General features: G+C 41.7%; 1 protein-coding gene across 1 annotated transcript in view; it reads right to left on the bottom strand.

Moving 5' to 3' along the window:
• Window positions 1-22,936, bottom strand: part of TMEFF1 (transmembrane protein with EGF like and two follistatin like domains 1) — a 99,289-nt gene that overhangs the window by 22,028 nt on the left and 54,325 nt on the right. The window contains exons 6-7 of the mRNA XM_056117367.1: window positions 9,903-10,051; window positions 6,672-6,737 (exon numbers count right to left, since the gene is read on the bottom strand). Coding sequence (XP_055973342.1) covers window positions 6,672-6,737; window positions 9,903-10,051 — 215 coding nt within the window. The remainder of the gene's footprint in view (window positions 1-6,671; window positions 6,738-9,902; window positions 10,052-22,936) is intronic.

Below are 22,936 nucleotides of genomic sequence, written 5' to 3'. Positions count from 1 at the left end.
GAAGGATCACCAAGGCAATAACTGAAGAGCAGGTAAAATATTCTGAAGAATATAAAGCAATGAAAGGAGAGATGTAGAACAGAATTCTGAGAATAGCCATGATACCTGAAAAAGAACACGAGGGGTTACAGCAAAAAATTCTAGTCCTGGGCTAGAGAGAGAGCCCGGTGGGCTGCAAGCATGTCTTAAAAGCAAGAGGCTCAGGTACAATTCTTGGCACAGAATGTTCCCCACAGCACCACTGGGAACAAGCCCTAGTCCTGAATAGTCCTCAAGCAGGTGCAGTTTTCCTAAAAACCAAACAAACAAAAAACTCCTAGTCCTTCTTCTGCCATTCTACATGAGTCACAAATTTCCAATTTCAGATTGTTCATTTGCTGAATGAGAATACCCCGCAGTGAGAACTTCAAACACAGCTAGCTCTTCACAACGAAAATAAAAAACAAAGGTATTGCCAATCGCCATAATAGCATGCATAATGAATTCAGCAGCACAGCAGTTAATGATCAGTCATCACAGGTGATAGATTCCACTCCCTTCACTTCATAACTGTGGCCCGCTGTACTATAATTTCACTATGTGACCGGGCAAATGCAATAGAAAGACAGCAAAATGCAAAGTCCAAGCACCTGCTCTTTAGGCCAAGTGAATTTCTGTATAAATCCTAAAACTGTACAATCCTATAAATTAAATAACCTCAAAAAAGGAAAGATAAGGAAGGAAGGAAGGAAGGAAGGAAGGAAGGAAGGAAGGAAGGAAGGAAGGAAGAGAAAAGAAAAAGCTTTTAAGGAAGCTAGAAGAAAGTTCAGTTTCAGAAACCATAGAAGAGACATAGCCCCTAAGAGCAAAACTGGGCAGAGCATAGTCCTGTGTAAACAAGGTCCACAGACAAGTGGTGACAGGCGCCAGGCACAGCAGCTGCAGCGGCTCTCAACAATGTTGGTGTGTGTGTGGTGTAAGTAGCGCTGGTCACCCAGAGGCCCCTTCCCCCACAAGCAGCACTCAGAAACAAATGCACCAGCAGCAGCAGGGTCTTCAGAGACAAAAGAGATTATGGTCCTAACCCAGGGCCATAACCACGTGGTCTATCTGCAAAGGCATCTGTCTCTCTGTCCTGATTCTCCGGTGTGGAACTCAAAGCAGGGGTTGTATTACCAAACCAGTCCTGCAGCTGGAGGATCCTCTGTGAGGTCACAATAATTACATCACTACTGCATCAGTAGCTCTTGGGCACATTTCTTTATGTTGTTGTTGTTGTGTTGTTTTGCTTTGTTTTGTTTTGTTTGGGGGCCACACCAGCGAAGGTCAGGACTTATTCCTGGCTCTATGCTCAGGGATCATTTCTGACAGAGCTTCTGGGACCATATGGGGAGTCAAGGATTGAGCCCAGGTCAGCCAAATGCAAGGCAATACCTTAACCTATACTATCTCTCAGGCCCCCAAAGACTCATTATTTCTACATATCTCTATAGTTGAAAGTATCAATTTCTTGCTTCCTCTAATCTACCCTGCACCCCAAACTGTATCAATAGCACATATATCCATATCCATCTGTCTTCCCTAATCCCAGTCTCCTCAGAGACTAGAACACATGTTTTGCCCACAGGAGGTCTCAGCTCAATTCCCAGCATCTCAGTGTGGTCCTCTGAGTATCTCCATGAACAAACCCTGAGTCCTTAACTCTGGAGGAGCCCCTGAACATAGCAGGGTTTGAACTCAAAAACAAAACACCATTTCTAAGCACCATTATTCTCCACGCAAACTCTACCCTCTCTTCTCTACCTTCCACACTGCCCAGTAAAATCTTTTTTCTAACATAAACATCCAATTCTTCAGCTATTTCTTAGAAAACACTCCTTTCATCTCAGTAAAGTACCGAGATCACATCACTTACCATCAGTTTTCCTTCTCCTTCCCCTTTCCTCTGCTGGATTGATCACTGTTACCTCCAGATCAGAATTCTAGTCTCACCTCCCAATGAACTTCCTCATTTAGGGTCTGGACCATCCATCTACACACTTTCAACCTCCCTCTTCATGCCTTGCTACCGAGCTTCATGCTCCATATTCTCAAACTTCCTTAAACCCAATTCACATCTTACTCTTTGATGTGGCTGATTTATTAAAGACCACATTTAAGTCCTATCAAAAGAACTGCATTAAAATATTTAAACAACGGTCACCAAATAATAGGTACATCACTCTCAATAGTCCATTATCTCTGTACTCCAGGCAGCAGGACACAGTGACAGTGTAGTGAGCAAATGAGGCCAAAGATGGGATGAGTTGAGATGATATGAACCTAAGAATGATGTGAGAATATCTAGGCAATAAAAAGAAATAGTGGTTAGATTGTTAAATTTCAGGTTATATACCACCTTTGGGCAAAATGCTTGCTTTGAAATGCCCTGTAAAACAAAACAACTTCCTGGATAGATGGGAATATTGTTTGTGATAAGCTTTGATATATATGGAGGATGTCCATTTGTCCAACTGAAAAGCTATCATTTATACATATTGGTATAAATAAATTGCACCTGGGGGAAAAAACCTGGATAAAAAGCATGATAATAAATCATGGCAGAGGTATATTAACTGCTACTGTAACAGGCAGCATTATGAAGAAACTCAAGCTTTCAGGACCAGAGAAATAGAACACTGGGTAAAGAGCCTGTTCTGTATGCATCCAACCTACGTTCCATCCCCAGCACCAGAGGCCACCAGGAGAGATCCTTGAGCACAGAGTCAGGAGTACAACCTGAGCACTGCCAGGTGTTTTACTTAAGGTAATATCCTCATTTAGACATGTAGCCGACCCAGATTTGAAACCTGACACTACATATAGTGCCCCAAGCACCAACAGAAGCTATCCCCGAATGCAGAGCCAGGAATAAGCCCTGAGCATCTCTGAATGAGGCCCCAAACAAATAAAACCTATTCTCATAATTATTTCCTCCATATTCCAGGAATAATTCAGAAATCATCTGGAGAAGTCACAAAGTCAAACTCAAAAATAAAAAGAATCACCTCCGCTACATTCCCTCAAACACATTTTCCCTCCCCACATCTTTAGTTCTATAATCAGAATCAATCCATCACCCAAGCCATCTGAGCTGGCATTCTAGCCCTCCTAATCAAACAGATGCCTATTCCTTTTATGCCTGCTTAACTGATCCCTCTGCCACCAGACAGACATACAGGATAAACACAAGATTCTTACCAGATGTTATTCATTCAACTGTTTAACTTTGTAGCCTTAACTTTTTCAAATATATTAATAATTCTTCACTACCTATAAATGCAGTTTAAATTTCCCACAATGATAATGCCTTCAGGACACTACACAATACCAAGGTTCCATTTATCTTTCTAGTCTGCCTTCCAGCTAATCCTCTTATACCCCCAACTGTCAGTCAAAAAAGGATCCCTGGAGCTCAATGCAGTGGGAAGCATGCTATGTATGCAGGAACCCTGGCACTGATGATCACCTGAGCACCACAAGAGGGAACACTGAGCACTACCTGGTGTGACCCCAAACAAACAAAATAAAGACAAACAAAAAAGAATTCCTTATTATTTGTCTATACAGTCTATCATGTTTGCATCCAGTCCTCTACTCATGCTCTTTCATTCTCTTTAAATATCTTTTGACCCCTATTCAAATTCTAATTATCCCTTTCAAGGTTAAGTTAAAATCTCCCCATTCTCCCATAAATTTTCTCAGTTCCTCACTAAACAATTTCTTCTGAATTTCTACTGAACTTGGGCATGGAGGAAAAAGTAAGGGGACTGGCCCACATCCCATGGTGCTCACATCCCCTGGTGGCTACTCCCAACTCAGGGCTTACTTTGGGCTCTCTGCTCAGGGAACCACGTGGTACTATGGATTCAAACCAAGGCTGGACACAAACATTGCACCTTAACCCCTGTATTATCTCTCCAGACCCCCACGGAACATTTTCTTTTTATTAATACGCCATAACAAAGTTACCCTTAGCTGAGTTCTAGTCATATTATATCCCACTGAACTTTTAAAGCTTATTTATAACAACTAATTTCCACTTCGTTAAAAATAGGTTATATGCTATTCTTATATCACAAGTTCTTTAAAACAAAATTCCACAAATTTGGGCTGGAGCGATAGCACAGCAAGTAGGGAGTTTGCCTTGTACACAGCCGACCAAGGTTGGAATCCCAGCATCTCATATGGTCCCCCTAGTACCACTAGGAGTGATACCTGAGTGCAGTGCCAGGAGTTAGCCCTGAGCATCAACGGGTGTGACCCAAAAAGCAAAAAAGACAAAACAAAACAAAATTCCATAAATATATGTATGAATATATATATATGGCTGGAGCGATAGCACAGTGGGTAGGGCGTTTGCCTTGCATGCAGCCAACATGGCCGACCCGAGTTCGATTCCTCCGCCCATCTCCGAGAGCCCAGCAAGCTACCAAGAGTATCTCGCCTGCATGGCCAAAGCCTGGAAAGCTACCCATGATATATTCGATATGCCAAACACAGTAATAACTAAGCCTCATAGTGGAGACGTTACTGGGCCCGCTCAAGAAAATAAATATATATATATATATATATATATATATATATATATATTATGTCACTGTCCTCCCGTTGTTGTTCAGTTTGCTCAAGCAGGCCCAGTAACATCTCCATTGTGACAATTATTACTGTTTGGCATAATAAATACTTCACGGCTGGATTGCCAGGGTTTGCCGTGCAGGCAAGATATTCTCAGTAGCTTGCCGGGCTCTCCGACAGGGCGGAGGAATTGAACTTGGGTAGGCCATGTTGGCCGCTTGCAAGGGAAACACCCTACCCGCTCCTATATATATATATATATATATATATATATATATATTATACATAATATTATATTATATATATATATATAAACTCAGATATTTTTCTATCCACCAACAGTGTCAGCTCTGGAGAACTCTGGAATGATTCCGTGGGGCAGTTTTTAGCCTTGGGTACAACTCCGGTAGGGTGCTTTGTATGTCTACTGAAGGCAGATTTCCAGAGGGGCCCTGAGTGATATTCTTTTACTGAATAGGGTGGGGGGGGGGTAGGTCAAATAAATTTTGAAATCTCTGCACTAGATTATCCCTGAGATTTTATCAATGGCTGACAAGTATTTTTTTAATTTTTTTTCTGACAAGTATTCTTGCAGACACAATTCTTCAAATTGCTTACATAACAATTTCAAGCTACTGAAAAACAGCCTTTTTATTCTAATTATGTATTATCAAAATCTAGGGCTGATTTATATTTATCTCCTACGAGAATAACAAGACATTTCCTATTTTAAATGCAACACTTTGTATCAACATAGGAAACATTTCAGGAGCTTCATGCATTATAACTGAATGAAGTTTGATAGAATTCAAGTGAGAGAAGTTAACAAGTTGCTCAATGATGGTATCAGCTACCACTTATTGAGCAATTATGAGAATATCAGACACTGTCCTGAGCAGCAACATTAATTCATTTTCATGCTACTCAATGGGAGAATTTCTACTTTACTTTTATTTTATATTTTTTAAAGAAATTAAATACAAAAGGCAGATAATACATCTGGAAAATAATTATGCATTAGTGTGACCAAGCAAATGGGTAGGCGATTTGTGATAGAGCAATTATATACAGGGACCAACTAATGTAGTCGTGTAAGGATCTAGATCTGCTTTTAGTTAACTAGATATACGTTCATGCAGCGTCAATGTTACGATTAGTCCTTACCCTTTGGAACAGTCAAATAAAATAAGGAATATAAAAATAAGAACTGAAGGCGCGTTACTTTGGGTGAAATGATATAGAATCAAATCTCTTCTCTGCTCCATATTCCAAGTAAGACTGTATAACTCCTCTCTGAGCTGCACTCACTCTTTCAACAAGCACAGAGGAGAGTGCCTAAACATGTGTGAGACACTCTGCTATGTGTGGAGGAGCTAAAAGTGGAAATGACGGATGTCATATCCCATCCTTATAGAATGCATAGCCCAAAAGGAGTATAAAAAAGTCAATTACAGCAGGCTAAATGCATGAATAGCGATGTATACAAGATAGGAAAGCACCTAATCTAGATTTAATGGTCACAAAATACATTCCAAAAGGAAATAATTTCTAAACTGAGATTGTCAACAGTTCTAAGCAGAGGGGTTAAGGTTCAAAGTCCTGAGCCCTGACAGCAACTAGAGATTCCAAAGAAGATCTAAATGCACAAACACGGGGATTTTGTTTTATTTTTGGTTTTATGGGTCACACCTGGTGATGCTCAAGGGTTACTACTGGCTCTGCACTCAGGAATTACTCCTGGCTGTTCTCAGAGGACCATATGGGATGCCAGGTATCTAACCCGGGTTGGCCGTGTGCAAGGCAAATGCTCTACCCACTATACTATCGCTTGGCCCCCAAATTTTAATCTATAATTATCTTTATAAAATTTAAATATCAAAGGAGTACATATGAGAGTACTTTGTAAATTGAAAAGCATCTTAGTCACTTTGGTTACTAACAATCAAGTAAATAATGTCTGTAGCTACAGAAAGCAAAGTCGGAAGGGTTGTTTTAATGGAAAATAGAACTGCTAAGGACAGTTAGTGACCATATTTCAATAGTTGGCCAAAATTTGGAAAATTATGATTCAGTACCTTTCACATCTGGTCGATACTGCAGTCCATCATCTTTCTTTCCCAATAAACTATTATCATCTGTGTCTACAAGAGAAAACAATTTTCAAATAAAGATAAATACGATATTTAAGTCATGAACCTCCCAAGCATTCCAAACGCTTCAAGTCCTTTCCAACTCTGTCCACTTCCTGCTCGCATTTTCCATCATTCTTCTGATCTACTGTGTCATTCCTATCTCAGGCCTTAAGGCACCCCAATAGAGACGTGCTTTTGCATGATGAACAGTCATATTTCATTTATACTTCAGCTCAAATGTCATCTTAAAAAGTCCTTCCCAGGCAAACTAAAATAACACATACTCTGAAAAGATTAGCCCTTTCTCCAAAGTAAAACACTCTCAAAATTTATCTTCTCCTACAGTGTTTCCCTGCAACATATCAGATTAAAATAAATGTGGAAGTGCCAAAGATCTCTCGGTGCCCCATACCGGGCAAATTTCACCAGGGCACCCCAGCTGGAAAAGGCGCAGTCTCCCCGCCTGCTGCAGATGGATCCCTATCACCAAGACCTTCCACAAGCAAGGCCCAGTTATGCGGGTTCCAGGACTGAATCTCCAGGCTGCATGGCGGCAGAAGACCCAGGCAGTCCCTGCCCGCTCAGCAGACTGGCTGTCATCTCCACAATTTTCCTCTGGGCTCCATCTTAGTGCACCAACAGCCCTGGCCCAGAGACTCCCAACTGAATCCCAAAATGCATTAGTGCCACACAGAGATGTCTCTGGAACACAATCATTTACAATCTAGAAATTTATATTTACAATCACAGCCATGCAAGCTCTCATGATACTCAAAATGAGTGATGGAAAATAAATTATCTAGCATCTGCCCCTGGCAGGTAGGCTTGAATGGTGGTGGGAAATTTCGAGCAAAACATAACGCCCAAAATAGAGAGTATTGGGGAAATTGTCTGCCATAGAGGCAGGGTGAGGACTGGGATGTGGATGGTGGAAAATGTGCACTGGTGGGGGAATGGGTGTTCAATCATTGCATGGCGGAATCTCAAACATGAAAGCTTGGTAACTATCTCATGGTGATGCAATTTAAAAAAAAAGTAATGTGGAGTTCATGCCCAATTCAATCGGCTTAATCAATGGCTAAACAAATAGCGGTACTCCTACATTATAAAAATAGATAAATAAATAAAAATAAAATATATGTGGAATCTCAGCTCTGTTATTAGGTAAAATTTAGTATAAAAATTAACCCTAGGGGCTGGAGCAATAGCACAGTGGGTAGGGCGTTTGCCTTGCACGCGGCTGACCCGGATTCGGTTCCCAGCATCCCATATGGTCCCCTGAGCACCACCAGGAGTAATTCCTGAGTGCAGAGCCAGGAGTAACCCCTGTGCATTGCCAGGTGTGACCCAAAAAGAAAAAAAATTAACCCTAGCTGGGGCTGGAGTGAAAATACAGCAGGTAGGGTGTTTGCCTTGCACATAGTCCACCAGGGTTCGATCCCCAGCATCCAACATGGTCCCCCAAGCATGGCCAGGAGTAATACCTGAGTGCAGAGCCAGAAATAAACCTGAACGTCACTGGGTACGACCCAAAAAGGAAAAAAATTAAAATAACCCTGGCTTACTAGCTGTATTGGGACTAGAAGATTGTGAATGCATAAATATCTTTTAGGAAGCATACCTTCCCAATATACAACAGGGGAGCAAAGGGAAGGTACTGTTAGGTGTAGATGTTAATATGTTAAAAGGGACCAAGATAAAAGGTAAGGACAAGCACTTTAAAAGATCCTAATTATTCTGCATGAATTTCAATTAACAAAATACTATGCTTGGTCACCCACACTGAATTTCAAAGGCCAGGCAGTACCACTACGTCATTCATCTGTTCCTCAGACAAGGCATTTTTCTTTAGGCTACTTTTTCTAATTGGAGCTTTAAATGCCATCCGGTTAAGAAAATATCCTTCTACAAAATCAAAATTAATGAATGACTGACAAAGGATAATATAAAATCCCTTTAGTCTGCCCTCCCCCCCATAAGGGGGAAGGAGAGATATGAGGAAAAAAAGCTAGACTTAGTAAGCAGTAAAGACATACAAAACTTAGCCCAAAAGAGTGTGCCAGATCCTTGCATATTCCTGGTGTGTGTGTGTGTGTGTGTGTGTGTGTGTGTGTTTCCTTACTAGCAAGGAAAGGTTTAGACTCTACACTCAGTGACTAGATATTTCTAGTAGGAACCGAAAAAAAAAAAGAAAAACTCATTCTTCGTTGGTCACGGTCACGGTCCTCCCATTGTTCATCAATTTGCTCGAGCGGGCCCAGTAACGTCTCCATCATGAGACTCATTGTTACTGTGTTTGGCATATTGAATACGTCATGGGTAGCTTTGCCAGGTTCTGCCGTGTGGGTGAGATACTCTCAGTAGCTTGCCGGGCTCTCCGAGAGGGGCGGAGGAATCGAACTCGGGCCGGCCATGTTGGCTGCGTGCAAGGCAAATGCCCTACCCGTATTGCTTCTAAACAAAAAGCAAGAAGGGCAAAAATAATTTTAAACTGAAGGTAGCTATTTCTCACATTCCATAACTTCACATCAAAGTCTCCAACATTATACACCAATAAAACTACAAAGAGAATATGAAAACAAAGTTACTTATTATACTCCAGAAAAAGAAAAAACATAACGCATGATATATGGTTTTATTATAATTAGAATAGGCTGCTAATTGATAAGAAACTATAACTATTATAATTTTTAGCCACCCCTCGAAAATCATAAATGTATTTAAGCATTCATTACAGAATCCTCGTTTTCTAAATAAGCAAGAAATGGCTTGTGTCTTGGGAAAAGAAAAAGTAATGAAAAAAACTAAATTAATAACAAATAAAAGAAAATTTTAATGTAATAAAGAAAATGTTTTAATTTCTCATTTAAAAAAAATTGGAACAGGAGGTGGAGCGATGGTGCAGCAGAGAGGGTGTTTGCCTTGCACGAGACCAATCCCGGTTTGATCCCTGGCATCCTGAGTGGTTCCCTGAATGCCACCAGGAATGATTCCTGAGTGCAGAGACAGGAGTAACTCCTGAGCATCACCAGGTGTGACCCAAAAGCAAGCCAATAATACATGAAGAAAATCTTTTTTAAAAAAATGGAATTATTACCCAATATGGACCAGTAAGTTTACAGGTATTTATTTAATATTAGAGATAGGTTTATGGATAATTATAATGAATTTTACCTTTGCAGTTGCCAAGATGCCTTATATCAATTTGTTCTTGCTTTATACAAGACGCTTCTCGAACAAAACAAGGATTATTATAGGAGCTCCCATCAGAAGCACAGACAGGGTTTAAACTGTAGCCACTGCAATCTATATTACATACACACCTGTTGGAAAAGATAAAAATTATCTTTAACAACAAAAATATTTCACAGTCCTGCAACAGCAAAAAGTCTTTCTTATTACTTCTGTTTTCAATTGAAGATAACACATCTGAAAGTCATGATAAGAGTTTTAACAATGTGAAATGCTAAACTAATAGCTTCTTTCAACTACAACTGTAGAGATAACTCCACCCAGATATGACTAATTCAGCAATCACTCTAGAATTTTCACATCTAGTGAAAATATTCAGATGTTACTGTCAACAACAGCAACTTAACACAAAATACAAGGAAAAGGAATCCATACTATGGTACAAAAAACCATGACTCTAAATCTCAGTCCAACTAATTGTCAGATTTCTGTCCAAGATTATCCTCAAAGTCTTAGGGTTTGTAAAACAGAGATAATAATAATATATCAAGCTTACCAAATAATTAGGAAGATAAAAACTATATATTGACATAAGGGAGTGGGTTGAGTGCTAGTACAGGGGCTAAGGTGCTTGCCTTGCAATGTGGACAACCCATATGCAATCCCCACCACTGTATATGGTCCCCTGAACACTGCCAGGAGTGACCTCCAAGCACAGGGCCAGAAATAGCCCCTGAGCATCAACAGGTATGAACTCAAAGGTCCAGAGAAATAGTACAAGGGTTAAGGTGCTTGTCTTGCATGTGGCAAATTTCACTTCAATTCCCAGCATGGCACATGGTCTTTCAAGGTCTGCTAGGAATGATCCCTGAGCACAGAGCCGAGAGTAGTCCCTGAACACAGCTAGGTGTGGGCCAAACCACCACTATACCCACCAAGAGACAAGAAAAACCATCTGTTGGTGTCTGGTGCCACCAGCAGGTCAACATGTACCTGCAGGGCAAGTGCATCAGCAGCCTGATGGTGCCTTCAAACTTCCAGATACCCCAAAATTGCTGTTATGCCTTTAGGTATGTGGGAGCCAAACCCACAAACAACCTCCGGCTCAGCTATAAAATCTCATTTATTTGCCTTATTTCAGAAACCCACAAATCTTGAAGAGATCAAAAGACACAGATCAAAAGACAAAAGCCCACTTGGATCGGGATGAGGCCTTTTCCCCCTAGGACCCCATTTTTCCAGTAGATTGGAAGTCACACCTACAAACTGTCCCTCCCCCCCCCCCTCCGCCTCCTCAGTGCCATGTAATCTCATCAATAGCCAAGACCCAGAGACTATAAACTAAAGCTCTCAGAATGTCCTGACCCCGCACCAGTGTGTCTTTACCGGGACACCTGGGAGGGGTGGGGGTTAAGTTTCCCTCCCTGACCCAAGCCAAAAACCCCTGCAGCCAAAAACCTCCAGAACCCAACCACCACCATGCCCAAGGCCACTCTCCACACGCTTGGAAAAGCCTCACCTAAGAGGAGACAAGCCTCATCCAAGACAGAATGAACTTCACCCGAGAACGGACCAGCAGAAAAACCCAGATATGCAGGAACCTGTAATTGAAATCTCCAAGCCCATTTGGATTGGGACTGGGCCTCCACCCCCCAGGTTCCCAGTTTTCCAGTAGCTTGGCAGTCACACCCACAAACTGCCCCCAGCTCCATGTAATCTCATCAATGGCCAAGACCCAGAGACTATAAACTAAAGCTCCCAGAAGAGAACGACACAGAATTTCCTGAACATTATATCCTATCCATAACAAGCAATACAAAACAAACCGTCTAGCATTGCCTTTTCAGCAGGCTTGAGTGGTGGTGGGACTGGTGTTGAAATATCGAATGTAACCAAAGTAGAGAGAGAGTATGGGGGAAATTGTCTGCCACAGTCAGGGGAAGGGTTGGAACGGGGAGGGGGGAGGGGAATACTGGGGATTTTGGTGGTGGAAAATGTGCACTGGTGAAGGGACGGGTGTTTGATGATTGTATGACTGAAGCTCAAACATGAAATCTTTGTAACTGTATCTCACAGTGAATCAATAAAAAGGGGGGGGAGAACATTTGTAAATGTGGGGGAAAAAAGTTAAGTGCCTTATTTCCAGCAACATGGAGGATTAGAAACCTGGATTAATTGTGTTTTTGGTGGGGTGGGGGTGGGGAGGAGTGGGGAAGAGAAGGAGGGAGTGTGGAAAAAAACTGTTCTGAACATTTTCTTTTTTTCTTTTTTTTTTTTTTTTTTGCTTTTTGGGTGACACCCCGCAATGCACAGGGGTTACTCCTGGAATTGCTCCTGGCAGTGCTCAGGGGACCATATGGGATGCTGGGAATCGAACCCGGATCAGCCCGCATGCAAGGCAAACACCCTACCCGCTGTGCTATCACTCCAGCCCCTAAACATTTTCTTCAATGCATCCGTAAGTTGGCAAGAAAATGAGGAATAAGCAAGGCAAACAGTAAATAAAGGCAAGAACAGAGAAAGGTCAATTAAATTAGCTAAAGTTGATATTCATCTTAAAGACATTTACCAAACTAGGTAAATTTAATTATTGCCTTTTTTTCGTCTTGTAGACCCAAGGGCAAAAGAGACAAAGATCAGGGAATAATCTACCTATGATAGGGATAGCTGGAGACCCTAAAGAAACTGGTACCTTAAACACCTACAGCAAGAGCTGAATGAGGAAAGAGCTGTCATATTTCGAGGGGCTGTTTAAAGAGGTATAAAGAGCTTTCTTAAATCGTGGCAATGAAAAGACTGAAGGAAAAAATTTTTGTTTTATTAGAAGTGAAACCACAAGTCATTCTTCACATGAGTAATTATTACCTAAAATACTACGTGTGTGTCCTGAAAATTCTCAAGCCCAGAATTAAACTTGTCATAACTGGAAGGAACTCTACGCAACTGACAGAAGAAAACACAGTCTCCTCTGGAGAAACCCACTTTTATTATCCTAGTACTCCCACATCTTCAAGATCCAGTCAAAAAAGCCATGCAGCTCATACTCTCTAACTCACAGATCCACAACCAACAATTAACTAAAACATTACATACAAAGCAAACAAATTTTTCAAAAGAGCCTAACAGAGGACCAGAAAATACAGAAGATAAGGCGCTGGCTTGTCTTGCAAGTGACAATTGGATTCAATCCCCAGCACTGCATGTTGTCACCCAGCACTGGTAGGAGTGATCCCTGAGCAGAGGCAGGGTAAGCCCTGAGCATCCCCAGGTGGGGCCCTAAAACCAAAAGAAAAGAAAAGAAAAGAAAAGAAAAGAAAAGAAAAGAAAAGAAAAGAAAAGAAAAGAAAAGAAAAGAAAAGAAGAAAAAAAGCAAATGAAGAAAGGGCCAACAGTGCCAGAAAAACTGCATGGTGTCAAAGACAACTCTTTGTGGGCAACTTAACATCATAATGAAGATCCTCTAACATCAATGACTAACCCCTAAACTCACTCTCTCTCTCTCTCCCTCCCTCCCTCCCTCTCTCTCTCTCTCTCTCTCTCACACACACACACACACACACACACACACACACACACGAGCATTATTAGAAATAAAAAATCTCAATAAAAAGAAATAACAGCAGCTTTAATAAGCTCACAGAGGATTTATGAACAGTAAGACAGGTCCGAAGAAAAAGAATCAAAGAGAGAATATACATGGGAAAAACAAATTAAGAGATATGTCAGTCAAAAGGTTTAATAAAAAATCTAATTGGAGTCCCAGAAGTTAAAGGAATGAGGCAAGGACAACATTCTCAGTAATTTCTCTTTAGGGTCTCTAAAACTAAAAATGACACTAATCTAAATACTTAAGTCTGGTAAATTCAAAGCAGAGTTATTATTGGGGGAGGGGGTTCCCAAGCTGTGTTCAGGAAGGGCCCTCCTGGGAATTCTCAGTCAACTGGACTATAACGTTCAATGAAAGAGTCTGCAGATAGCCTGCTGATCAGGCACTGCAGTGCCAGGGACCACCAGGGCCAGGAGGCAGAGCTAGGGGAGGGGTTTCCAGGGCAGTAGCCAGCAATGCTCAGGAGCCTGTGGTGCCGAGAATCAAAGGAGGGTCTTGCAGGCACCCTAACCCTTGTACTCCCAGCACCAAAGTGAGATGGTTGAAAAGGATCTATCTGGACACTAAAATTTCATAGTGAAACTGTTCATAACAACAACAACAATAACAATTTTTTTGGGCTTCTTGGGTCACACCCGGTGATGTACAGGGGGTGTAATTCCTGGCTTTGCGCTCAGGAATTACGACTCCTAGCGGTACTCAGGGGACCATATGGGATGCTGGGAATCAAACTCAGGTCGGCCACGTGCAAGGCAAATGCCCTACCCGCTGTGCTATTGCTCTAGCCCCCAAAATAATATTTTTTAAACTTCCAAGAGGTACAGAAAGATTGTCCTCAAAGGGGGCTGGAGTGCTAGCACAGCAGGTAGGGCGTTTGCCTTGCACACGGCTGGCCTGGGTTCAATTCCCAGCATCCCATATGGTCCCCAAGCACCGCCAGGAGTAATTCCTGAGCGCAGAGCCAGGAGTAACCCTTGTGCATCGCCGGGTGTGACCCAAAACGAAAAAACAAGATTGTCCTCAAAGAACCCAGAATAAGCGGGATAGTTTTCAGAAGCAATACAGAAGCCAAGATGCTTAGTTATAGACAAAAGACAGTGAAAGAATACCTGCAATGTGCTGACATAAAACAGAGTTTTAGGGGCTGGAGCGATAGCGATAGTGGGTAGGGCATTTGGCCTTGCACTCGGCCGACCAGGGTTTGATTCCCAGCATCCCATATGGTCCCCTGAGCACCACCAGGAGTAATTCCTGAGTGCAGAGCCAGGATTTTGCATTGTGCATTGCCAGGTGTGACCCAAAAAGCCAAAAAAAAAAAAAAACCACCAAAAAACACCAAAAAGAAAAAAAAACAGAGTTTTATACAGAGAAATGTTTTTAAAAATGAGAAAATAAGTCATTTGGATAAAGTAAAACCTTGCCACCTGCTGTCAGTAAAGGCAATGAAAATATGATCCTCTATAAGGAAGGTCTGAGATATAAATGCAAATGAAGAACAAATGTGTAAATTGGTAATATTAACAAAATGCAAAGTACGTAAGGTAACAACAATGCTCTGGGTAGGTAAATTCTTTAAAAACAAGAAATCAAAATATGGTATTATTAAAAATTCTCTGAAGCCTCCATTCCTTGTAGTTAGTAGGAATGCACTCTAGACACTTCCTTAAAAAGGTGGGGAGAGAAAAATAGGTAAAACAAAATAATTTTGCATGCTAATTCAAGCTGTGTGCTAAGTTATCCTCTTTTTCTATGTCTGGACATTTCCTTAATTCCTGGTAAATTAATGACCTAAATGTATAAAAGGCAAAATTACAGAAGACTTAGAATTATAAGGTCAAACACTAGAAACACATACATTTGGGGCCAAGAGATAGGACCCCAGGGGTTAAAGCACTTGTCTTGCATGCAGTAACCCCTATCAATCCCCAGCACCAAACACAGATCCCAAGCACCATTAAGGTGAGATACAAATATATGATATCATTAAGAATTCCCTGAAATTTGTATCCCCTGAGCACAAAGTCAGATGTAGTCCCTGAGAACTGCCAGGTGTGGCCAAAACCCACCTCTCTTGATAAATAAATAAAATTATTTTTAATAAAAAACATTCAATTTAAATTTTTTAAAAGATACAAAGAACCTACAGTCCATTAAAAGCAATACATAAGTGGTATCTAGGATACAGACAACATATATAAAAATTAATTTTACAGGGGCTAGAGAGATAGTCCAGAGAGAGCAGGGTGCTTTACTTGCATGCAGTAAACATGGGATTTGAATGGCATAACTGGCATATCATATGGTCCCCAAGCCCCACCAGAGTGATCCATGAGCACAGAGCCAGGAATGAGACATGAACCCAGATCGGTGTGGCCCAAAACTGAAACAAACAAACAATAACAAAAAAAAACCCCACAATTTTACAAAAAGACATAACTCAATTGGGAAAAATATTCAGCAATTAATATTTCACTAAATAGGCAAAAACTGAGGCTAAGGAAAATACCAATTATTGGCAAGTAGGAGAAAAGGGAATTATTTTCTGCTAATGGAGAGCTTACTGGTATGACCAGTTTGGAAAAGAGGCATTGTCATGAAGAGCAAGAATTGAAAATGCCCAACAATTTCACTAGGAGGCAAGGCCCTTGAAAATTTCTTATACATGAGTAATAAGAAATATAAGTAGTGATATTCACAGCAGTACTGTTCATGAGAACAGAAGATTGGAGACAATCCAAATGCCCATCAACAGTAAAACAGAGTATAAATGGATGTGGTGTAGCCAGGCAATAAATTCAACAAGCAGTAAAATTGAATGAACTACAGCTATGTGCATTAATATGAATGAATCTTGAAAATATAATGGTGAGCAAAATCAAGTGCACACAGTATGATTCCATTTGTACAAAATTCAGAATCAATCAAATGCCAAATACATTACTAAGGGATTTCTTGTATGCAGTGAGAATGATGCAGCGAGCAAGGGACTGATGTCCACAAACGCAGCGCAACAAGCAGGCAGAAGAAAGAGGCGAGTGATATATCCAAAATACAGATAGCAACAAAACTGAAAAATGTGAGATCTAAGCTGCAACTACTGAAATTCTGTAATATGTCTGTCAAGTCCACAGGTGGCAACAAGGTTGGGGTCGGATTGCAGAGGGAATATGGGAACACTGGTGGAGGGAAGTTCACAATGGTGGTGTTGAAATATTACATGCCCTAAAACACAACTATCAATAACTTGCTAAATCACAGTTCTTTGATTGAAAAAAAAAAAGAAAAAGAAAAAGAAAGTGGTTAGTGGACAGGGACTTGGGAACAACTATGAAGCCTAGTTAATACTCTATTTTTGAGCTGGGAAGGAGGATTCATCAAACTTTATTTTAGTTTTATGCATTTATAGTGTTTTATATACTTTGATCTATCCTTAATTTAATAATTTACAAATTAAAGCAACAAGAGAAAATGAAGGTTCATAAGAATATTTAGTCATGGGGGCAAATAGAGATGTTAGATTTTTTTGTTTTTGTTTTTATTTTTATTTTTGGGTCACACCCAGCGATGCTCAGGGGTTACTCCTGGCTCTGCACTCAGGAATTACTCCTGGCGGTGCTAGGGGGACCATATGGGATGCTAGGAATTGAACCCCGTTTGGCCGTGTGCAAGGCAAAGGCCCTACTCACTGTGCTATCAGTCCAACCCCAAGATTTAAGATATTTGCCTTGTCAACCCCAATTCCTGAGCACAGAGTCAGTAGAAGCCCCTGAACATCAAGTGTGGCCCCAAAACCAAAATCAATAATATTTAGCAAGACCATTTTTTTTACCTTTACCTTTTTTAAAAAATTGGGAATGAGAGGGTTACATCTAGTGATGCTCAAGGGTTAATACTGACTTTGCATCCAGGTGGTGGTGTTTGGGGGACCATTTGGGATGCCGGAGATCAAACCAGGCCAGGCACTTTTAAGGCAAGTGCTTACCCATTGTACTATCTCTCCAGCCCCTAAATATTTATTTTTATAATTTATCTGTTAACTTTTTTGGTTTTGGGGGTCACACCAGGCATTCTCAGGGCTTCCCCCTTGCTCTATACTCAGGAGATCACTCCTGGTGGGACGCAGGAAATCATAGAGGGTACCAGGAATCAAGACCAGGTCGGCTGCCTACAAGGTAAGAGCCTTACCCTATACTATCCTCTGGCTGTTTTTAACCTTCTTACGGGGACAGTGGAAGGAAGGTCAAGTTGAGAGGAAAATATGGGACAAACAAAATCCAGATGAAAAAGTAGACCTCCTACAACAAAATATCATGAACAAAAAACAAACTTCTAGAAATTAAAAATTATGTTAGGAGCTGGAGCAATAGTTCAGTGGGTAGGGCAATTGCCTTGCACACAGCCTACCCTGGTTCTATTCTCAGCATCCCATATGGTCCCCTGAGCACCGCCAGGAGTGATTTCTGAGTGCAGAGCCAGAAATAACCCCTGAGCACCACCAGATATGACCCAAAAAGAAAAATAAATTACAGTAGTAAACAAAAAGACTGGAAGGAAAGAGCTGCAGAAATCTCAGATAGCATAGCAAAATAAACCAGAAACAAAACAGTAAAGATGGTAATGGCGTGGGGGAAAGCAGAGAGACAGCTCAATGAACTGAGGGTAGGCTTTGCATGTAGAAGGCCCAGGTTCAGTTCCTAGCACCACACTGTCCCCTGAGCACCACGGGGAGTGATCCCTGAGCACTGCCAGGCATGGCTCCACCCCCCACCCAAAAAAAACTAAAAATATTATTGGGGAGTGGGTTGGCAGCTGAGGTGAGGAGAAGCAGAGTAGAAGTGACCTAGTGGCATGGTGGAGTCTTGGGCACTTTGGTGATAAAAATACAGTCACTTGGAATGTGCAAAACAACACCGTGCAACCATGTTACCCAAACTGCAATAATGTTTAATTGTTTAAATTTTAAAATTCAAACCATACTGAGTAGAGCTAGTCAGGAGAGAACAGACATGGAATGATCTCTCTCACATGCAGGAAATAAAGAAGCATAGTAGTAGAGTCACAAGTGCCCAAAAGGCAGCAGAAGCCAAGACCTGAAGCTTAACATGGAAGCAGGAGTCAGATTGGGGGTGGGGTAAGGACAGGAGGGGGGACACTGACACAATGATAAAGGGGAATGGCCACTCTGGAGCAAGGGAGAGGTGGTAAAGTGTTATGCATGAAACCCTATCAGTAACAGTTCTGTAAAACATAGTGTCTTAGGACTGGAGCAATAGCACAGCGGGTAGGGCTTGCACGCAGCCGACCCAACCCGGGTTCAATTCCCAGCATCCCGTATGGTCCCTTGAGCACCACCAGGAGTAGTTCCTGAGTGCAAAGCCAGGAAGGCAAAAGTGCCTTTCATAGAGGCAGGCTGGTGGGTGGGAGGGACATGAGGCAAAGGAGGAGGGACATGGACACTGGTGAAGGGATTGGTGTTGGAATACTGTATGCCTCAAACACAATTATGAGTAACTTTGTCAGTCATGGTGCCTCAATAAAAACTGAAAAAAAAAAAACAATAAAGATAAACTTAAAGGAATATGGCCAGAGACAGTACAGGGGTAAGGCACACAGCCCAGCCCAGTTCAATCGCCAGCATGCATGGCATACAGTACTCCGAGCACCACCAGGAGTGACCCCTGAACACAGGAGTGAGCCCTGTGCACAGCGAGATGTGGTCCAAAAGCAAAATTAAAGGAACAGTCTTGGATGTCCAACATAAAAATAACTGAATTACTTTTAAGAGGAAATCAAAGAATTAAAATTTTCTCTAGTCACAAGTCTGCATATTTCTCGGAAAGGGCATAAATGTGAAATTTCATTATACTGGCACCAAGGGAAGAGACCACATGCCTCAAGGGAGAGAACAAATCACACACAAAGGATCAGGCATCGAGAATGGCTTCAAGCTTCAGCAGCAACACGGGGAGCCAGCAAACACCGGAGCAATGCTTTCACAATTCTGTGGGAAACTATCTCCCACCTAGAATTACATGCTTGCCAAGTTATAAACCAAACCAGTAAATGTTGGATAAAAACACTTTCAAATTCAGGTCTTCGGGGTTTTTTCCTTCTCACATCATGTTCCCTTTCTCAATAATTACAGAAGACATAAAAAAGTGGGAGAGTAGTACAGAGGTTAAGGTGATTGCCTCACATTCACCTGTCCTGGCTGGAATTCCCAGAACCACATAAGTTTCCCCAGGTATCACCAGGAGTTATTCCTGAGCAGAATCAAGAATAGCCCCAGAGTACCACCAGGTACAGTCCAAAATCAAAAAGGGGCCAGAGAGATAGTACAGTGGGTAAGGCACTTGCCTTGCAGCCGGCCCACACAAGTTTGATCCCCAGCACCACATACCATCCCCAGAGCACTGCCAGGAGTTACCCCTGAGTGCAGAGTCAGAAGTAAGTCCTAAGCAGTCTCTCCTGGCTCAAAAAGAAGAAGGAAATAAAAACTTGAAACCGGAAGACATAGGAGTCTCCAAGATGCTGGAACACATACATGTACTGGGGCAGTGCTGTACCTGACCCAGAGGACAGAAGTCCTGCACTCAGACCCTTCCAGACCACCCTTCCCTTTTCACATCTTCATCTGGCTGATTATTTGCATCCTTTATGTATGGAGAACACTTTTCGACGTTAGTGAGTAAGTGGTGGAGTATAAGGATAAGTGGTAAAAATACCCAGACTAACAGTGCATAGGTAGAAGAATAGAGGACTTCTAATGTGTGTCAAAAATAAAACAACAGACTCAAAATGGAGGAACCTGGGCTGTCGACCAAGACTCAATAATCTAACTGCAGTTTCAACTTCCCCACAGACTGTAATCCTAAGTCATCACTCAGGAATTTTCTGGTCACCATCAAAAAGCTCATCTTTCCATTACTCAAAGGAAGATGAGATTTCTATTTCCCGTAGGTACTTAGTGAAAGTCTAAATCCCCTTATTCTTCTGCCCTGCCCTTCTGCCCTTAAAAACCTTTCATTCTGTACAGGGTTTTCAGAACATCTTTCTACCTGCTAGGTGGTTGCTGCCAGATGCAACAATTATTTAATAGGGGCTGGAGTGATAGTCCAGTGGGTAGGGCATTTGCCTTGCATGTGGCCAACTGAGTTCAATTCCCAGCATCTCAAATGGTTCCCCGAGCACCACCAGGAGTAATTCCTGAGTTCATGAGTAACCCCTGTGCATTGCCGGGTGTGACCCCTCCCCCCCAAAAAAAGAAAAAAAGAAAAAAAGAATCATTTAATAAAGCAAATTAAATTTAACTTTAATGCTAATTCTGTTGAATTTTTGCATTTTGTGTATTTAAAGTAGGGGCAGTCTTTCTTGTACACCTGAACCTTTAATCTGGGGGTCTACAAGTGACAGAACTGAATTGAACTTAAGGACATCCCATTGGTACAACTGAAGAGGGTCAACAAGATAGTGCAGGGGTAAAGTGCAAGACTTGCATGTGATCAACCCAGGTTCAATCCCCAGCACTGCATATGGGACCCCTGATCATTGCAGGGAGAAGTCCTGGAGCTCCCAATAACCACTGGGACAATCAAAAATTCCTGGCACTGCAAACTCTGAGCAGCACTGCATCCCACACTGAATCACTGGACCAGTTTAGCTAAGAATTACCAGCAGGGTTCCCCTCCCCACTCCCTCGGGATCCAGAGGGCTGCTTTGTGAGGGTCCTCCCCCTCCCCACAACTGAAGAATCTGTTGCTGGGGAAAAGATCCATGAAAGAAGATCCTCTGAAGATAGTCAAATACAATAAGGTGTGAGCAACAGGGTACATAACTAGCTTTATTCTGCTGTCATGTTGATGGCTGCCAGTAACAAGAGATGTCGATTGCTGGTGAGTCCTCATATTAGCCAGATGACACAGAGAGAAGCCTCATCTGGATTCTGATCTATACTTGCCATGTCTTCCTGCAGGGAGCCCTTCATATCCTATTTCCTAAGGCCAGTGATCACACTTAGTTCACTGACCAACTCCTGAGTGCTGAAGGGAGAGTAGTGGAAGCACAGAGCAGTCTACTTTCTCCTCAATTCTAACAGTGATCAGGTCTGCGGAGACTAGAATTCTGCCTGATAGCTCACCTGTAATGGAGCTTGATGCCCTCCATGATTTACTCAGTCAAGAGTCTTGTGCAATGACTTCCCCAGAAGGGTACCTTGAAAATGCTCTGGAATGTCAAAAATCAGACTCTGACCTGGAGACTGTTCACTCTGTCTTCTTCCTAAGCCTTCATGATACTGCGGAACAACTGCCCTGTTCTGCCCTGTCTGAGTTAGCACTCGGTAGTGGGGCTATGGCAATATTCTATCTTGTGTCCCAGGTGTGACAGCTTTCAAACTGCATGAGTAGGTTTTAAACACTTTTGAATGCAAGGTATATTTTACAGACTAAATGAAGGTGGAAAAGTGTGTGAAGTGTGCTGCCAATTGTTTAGGGGGTTCTGTTGGTTTTTCAGGGTTTTTTTTGGCGAGTGCCAGAGGTGCTCAGGGCTTACTCCTCACTTTGCAAGGCATGTGCCCTCACCACTGTACCATCGCTCCACCGCCTGCATTCATTCTTTTTAGAACAGGAAAGAAAAGACATGTATGTATTTGCTCATACATGCTTAAAAAAATATCTCTGGGAGATTAAGTAAGAAACATCACAGTGACTGCCTCCAGCAAAGACAACACGGTGACAGGGGAACAGGGTAGGAAACAGACCTTATTACTGTAAAGGCTTTTTAAAGCTTTTGAATCTCTAACATTGTAAATTTCAAAGACATGAATGCATACATAAATAAGCAAATGAATAAATTCAATGACTCTTATGATTTAAGCAATTCACAACTCTAAATCTTTAAAGTGGGGATAAAACCTAGCAATGGTGAGAGAATCAAATAAGCTTTTGTACATAGCCCTTTCAAATCATCAAATGTTATGTACATCTAAAAGGTGTTATTATTACTGAAAAATACCTATACTTTCCCCTTTTTTTTTTCCAGTTCTTACTCTACATAGAAAGTGTCATTTTCTTCTCATTGTGGTATGGTTATCTGGCAGCTGGTAAAACTCTGACTTAGACTAATTCACATAGTTAGATTTAACAAGCACCCAATAAAGCCTTTAAAAAGCTGAGTTGGGGGCTGGAGCAATAGCACAGTGGATAGGGTGTTTGCCTTGCTCGCAGCCGACCTGGGTTCGATTCCCAGCATCCCGTATGGTCCCCTGAGCACCGCCAGGGGTGATTCCTGAGTGCAGAACCAGGAGTAACTCCTGTACATCGCCGGGTGTGACCCAAAAAGAAAAAAAAAATTTTAAATAAAAATAAAAAGCTGAGATACAGTACTAACCTTTTACATAGTTATTAAATCT

The sequence above is a fragment of the Sorex fumeus genome, unplaced genomic scaffold, assembly GCF_029834395.1.
Source record: "Sorex fumeus unplaced genomic scaffold, SorFum_2.1 ptg000034l, whole genome shotgun sequence".
Lineage (NCBI taxonomy): Eukaryota > Metazoa > Chordata > Mammalia > Eulipotyphla > Soricidae > Sorex > Sorex fumeus.
Note: the sequence above shows the minus strand (reverse complement) of the source record. Positions and strands in the feature narration are given on the sequence as shown.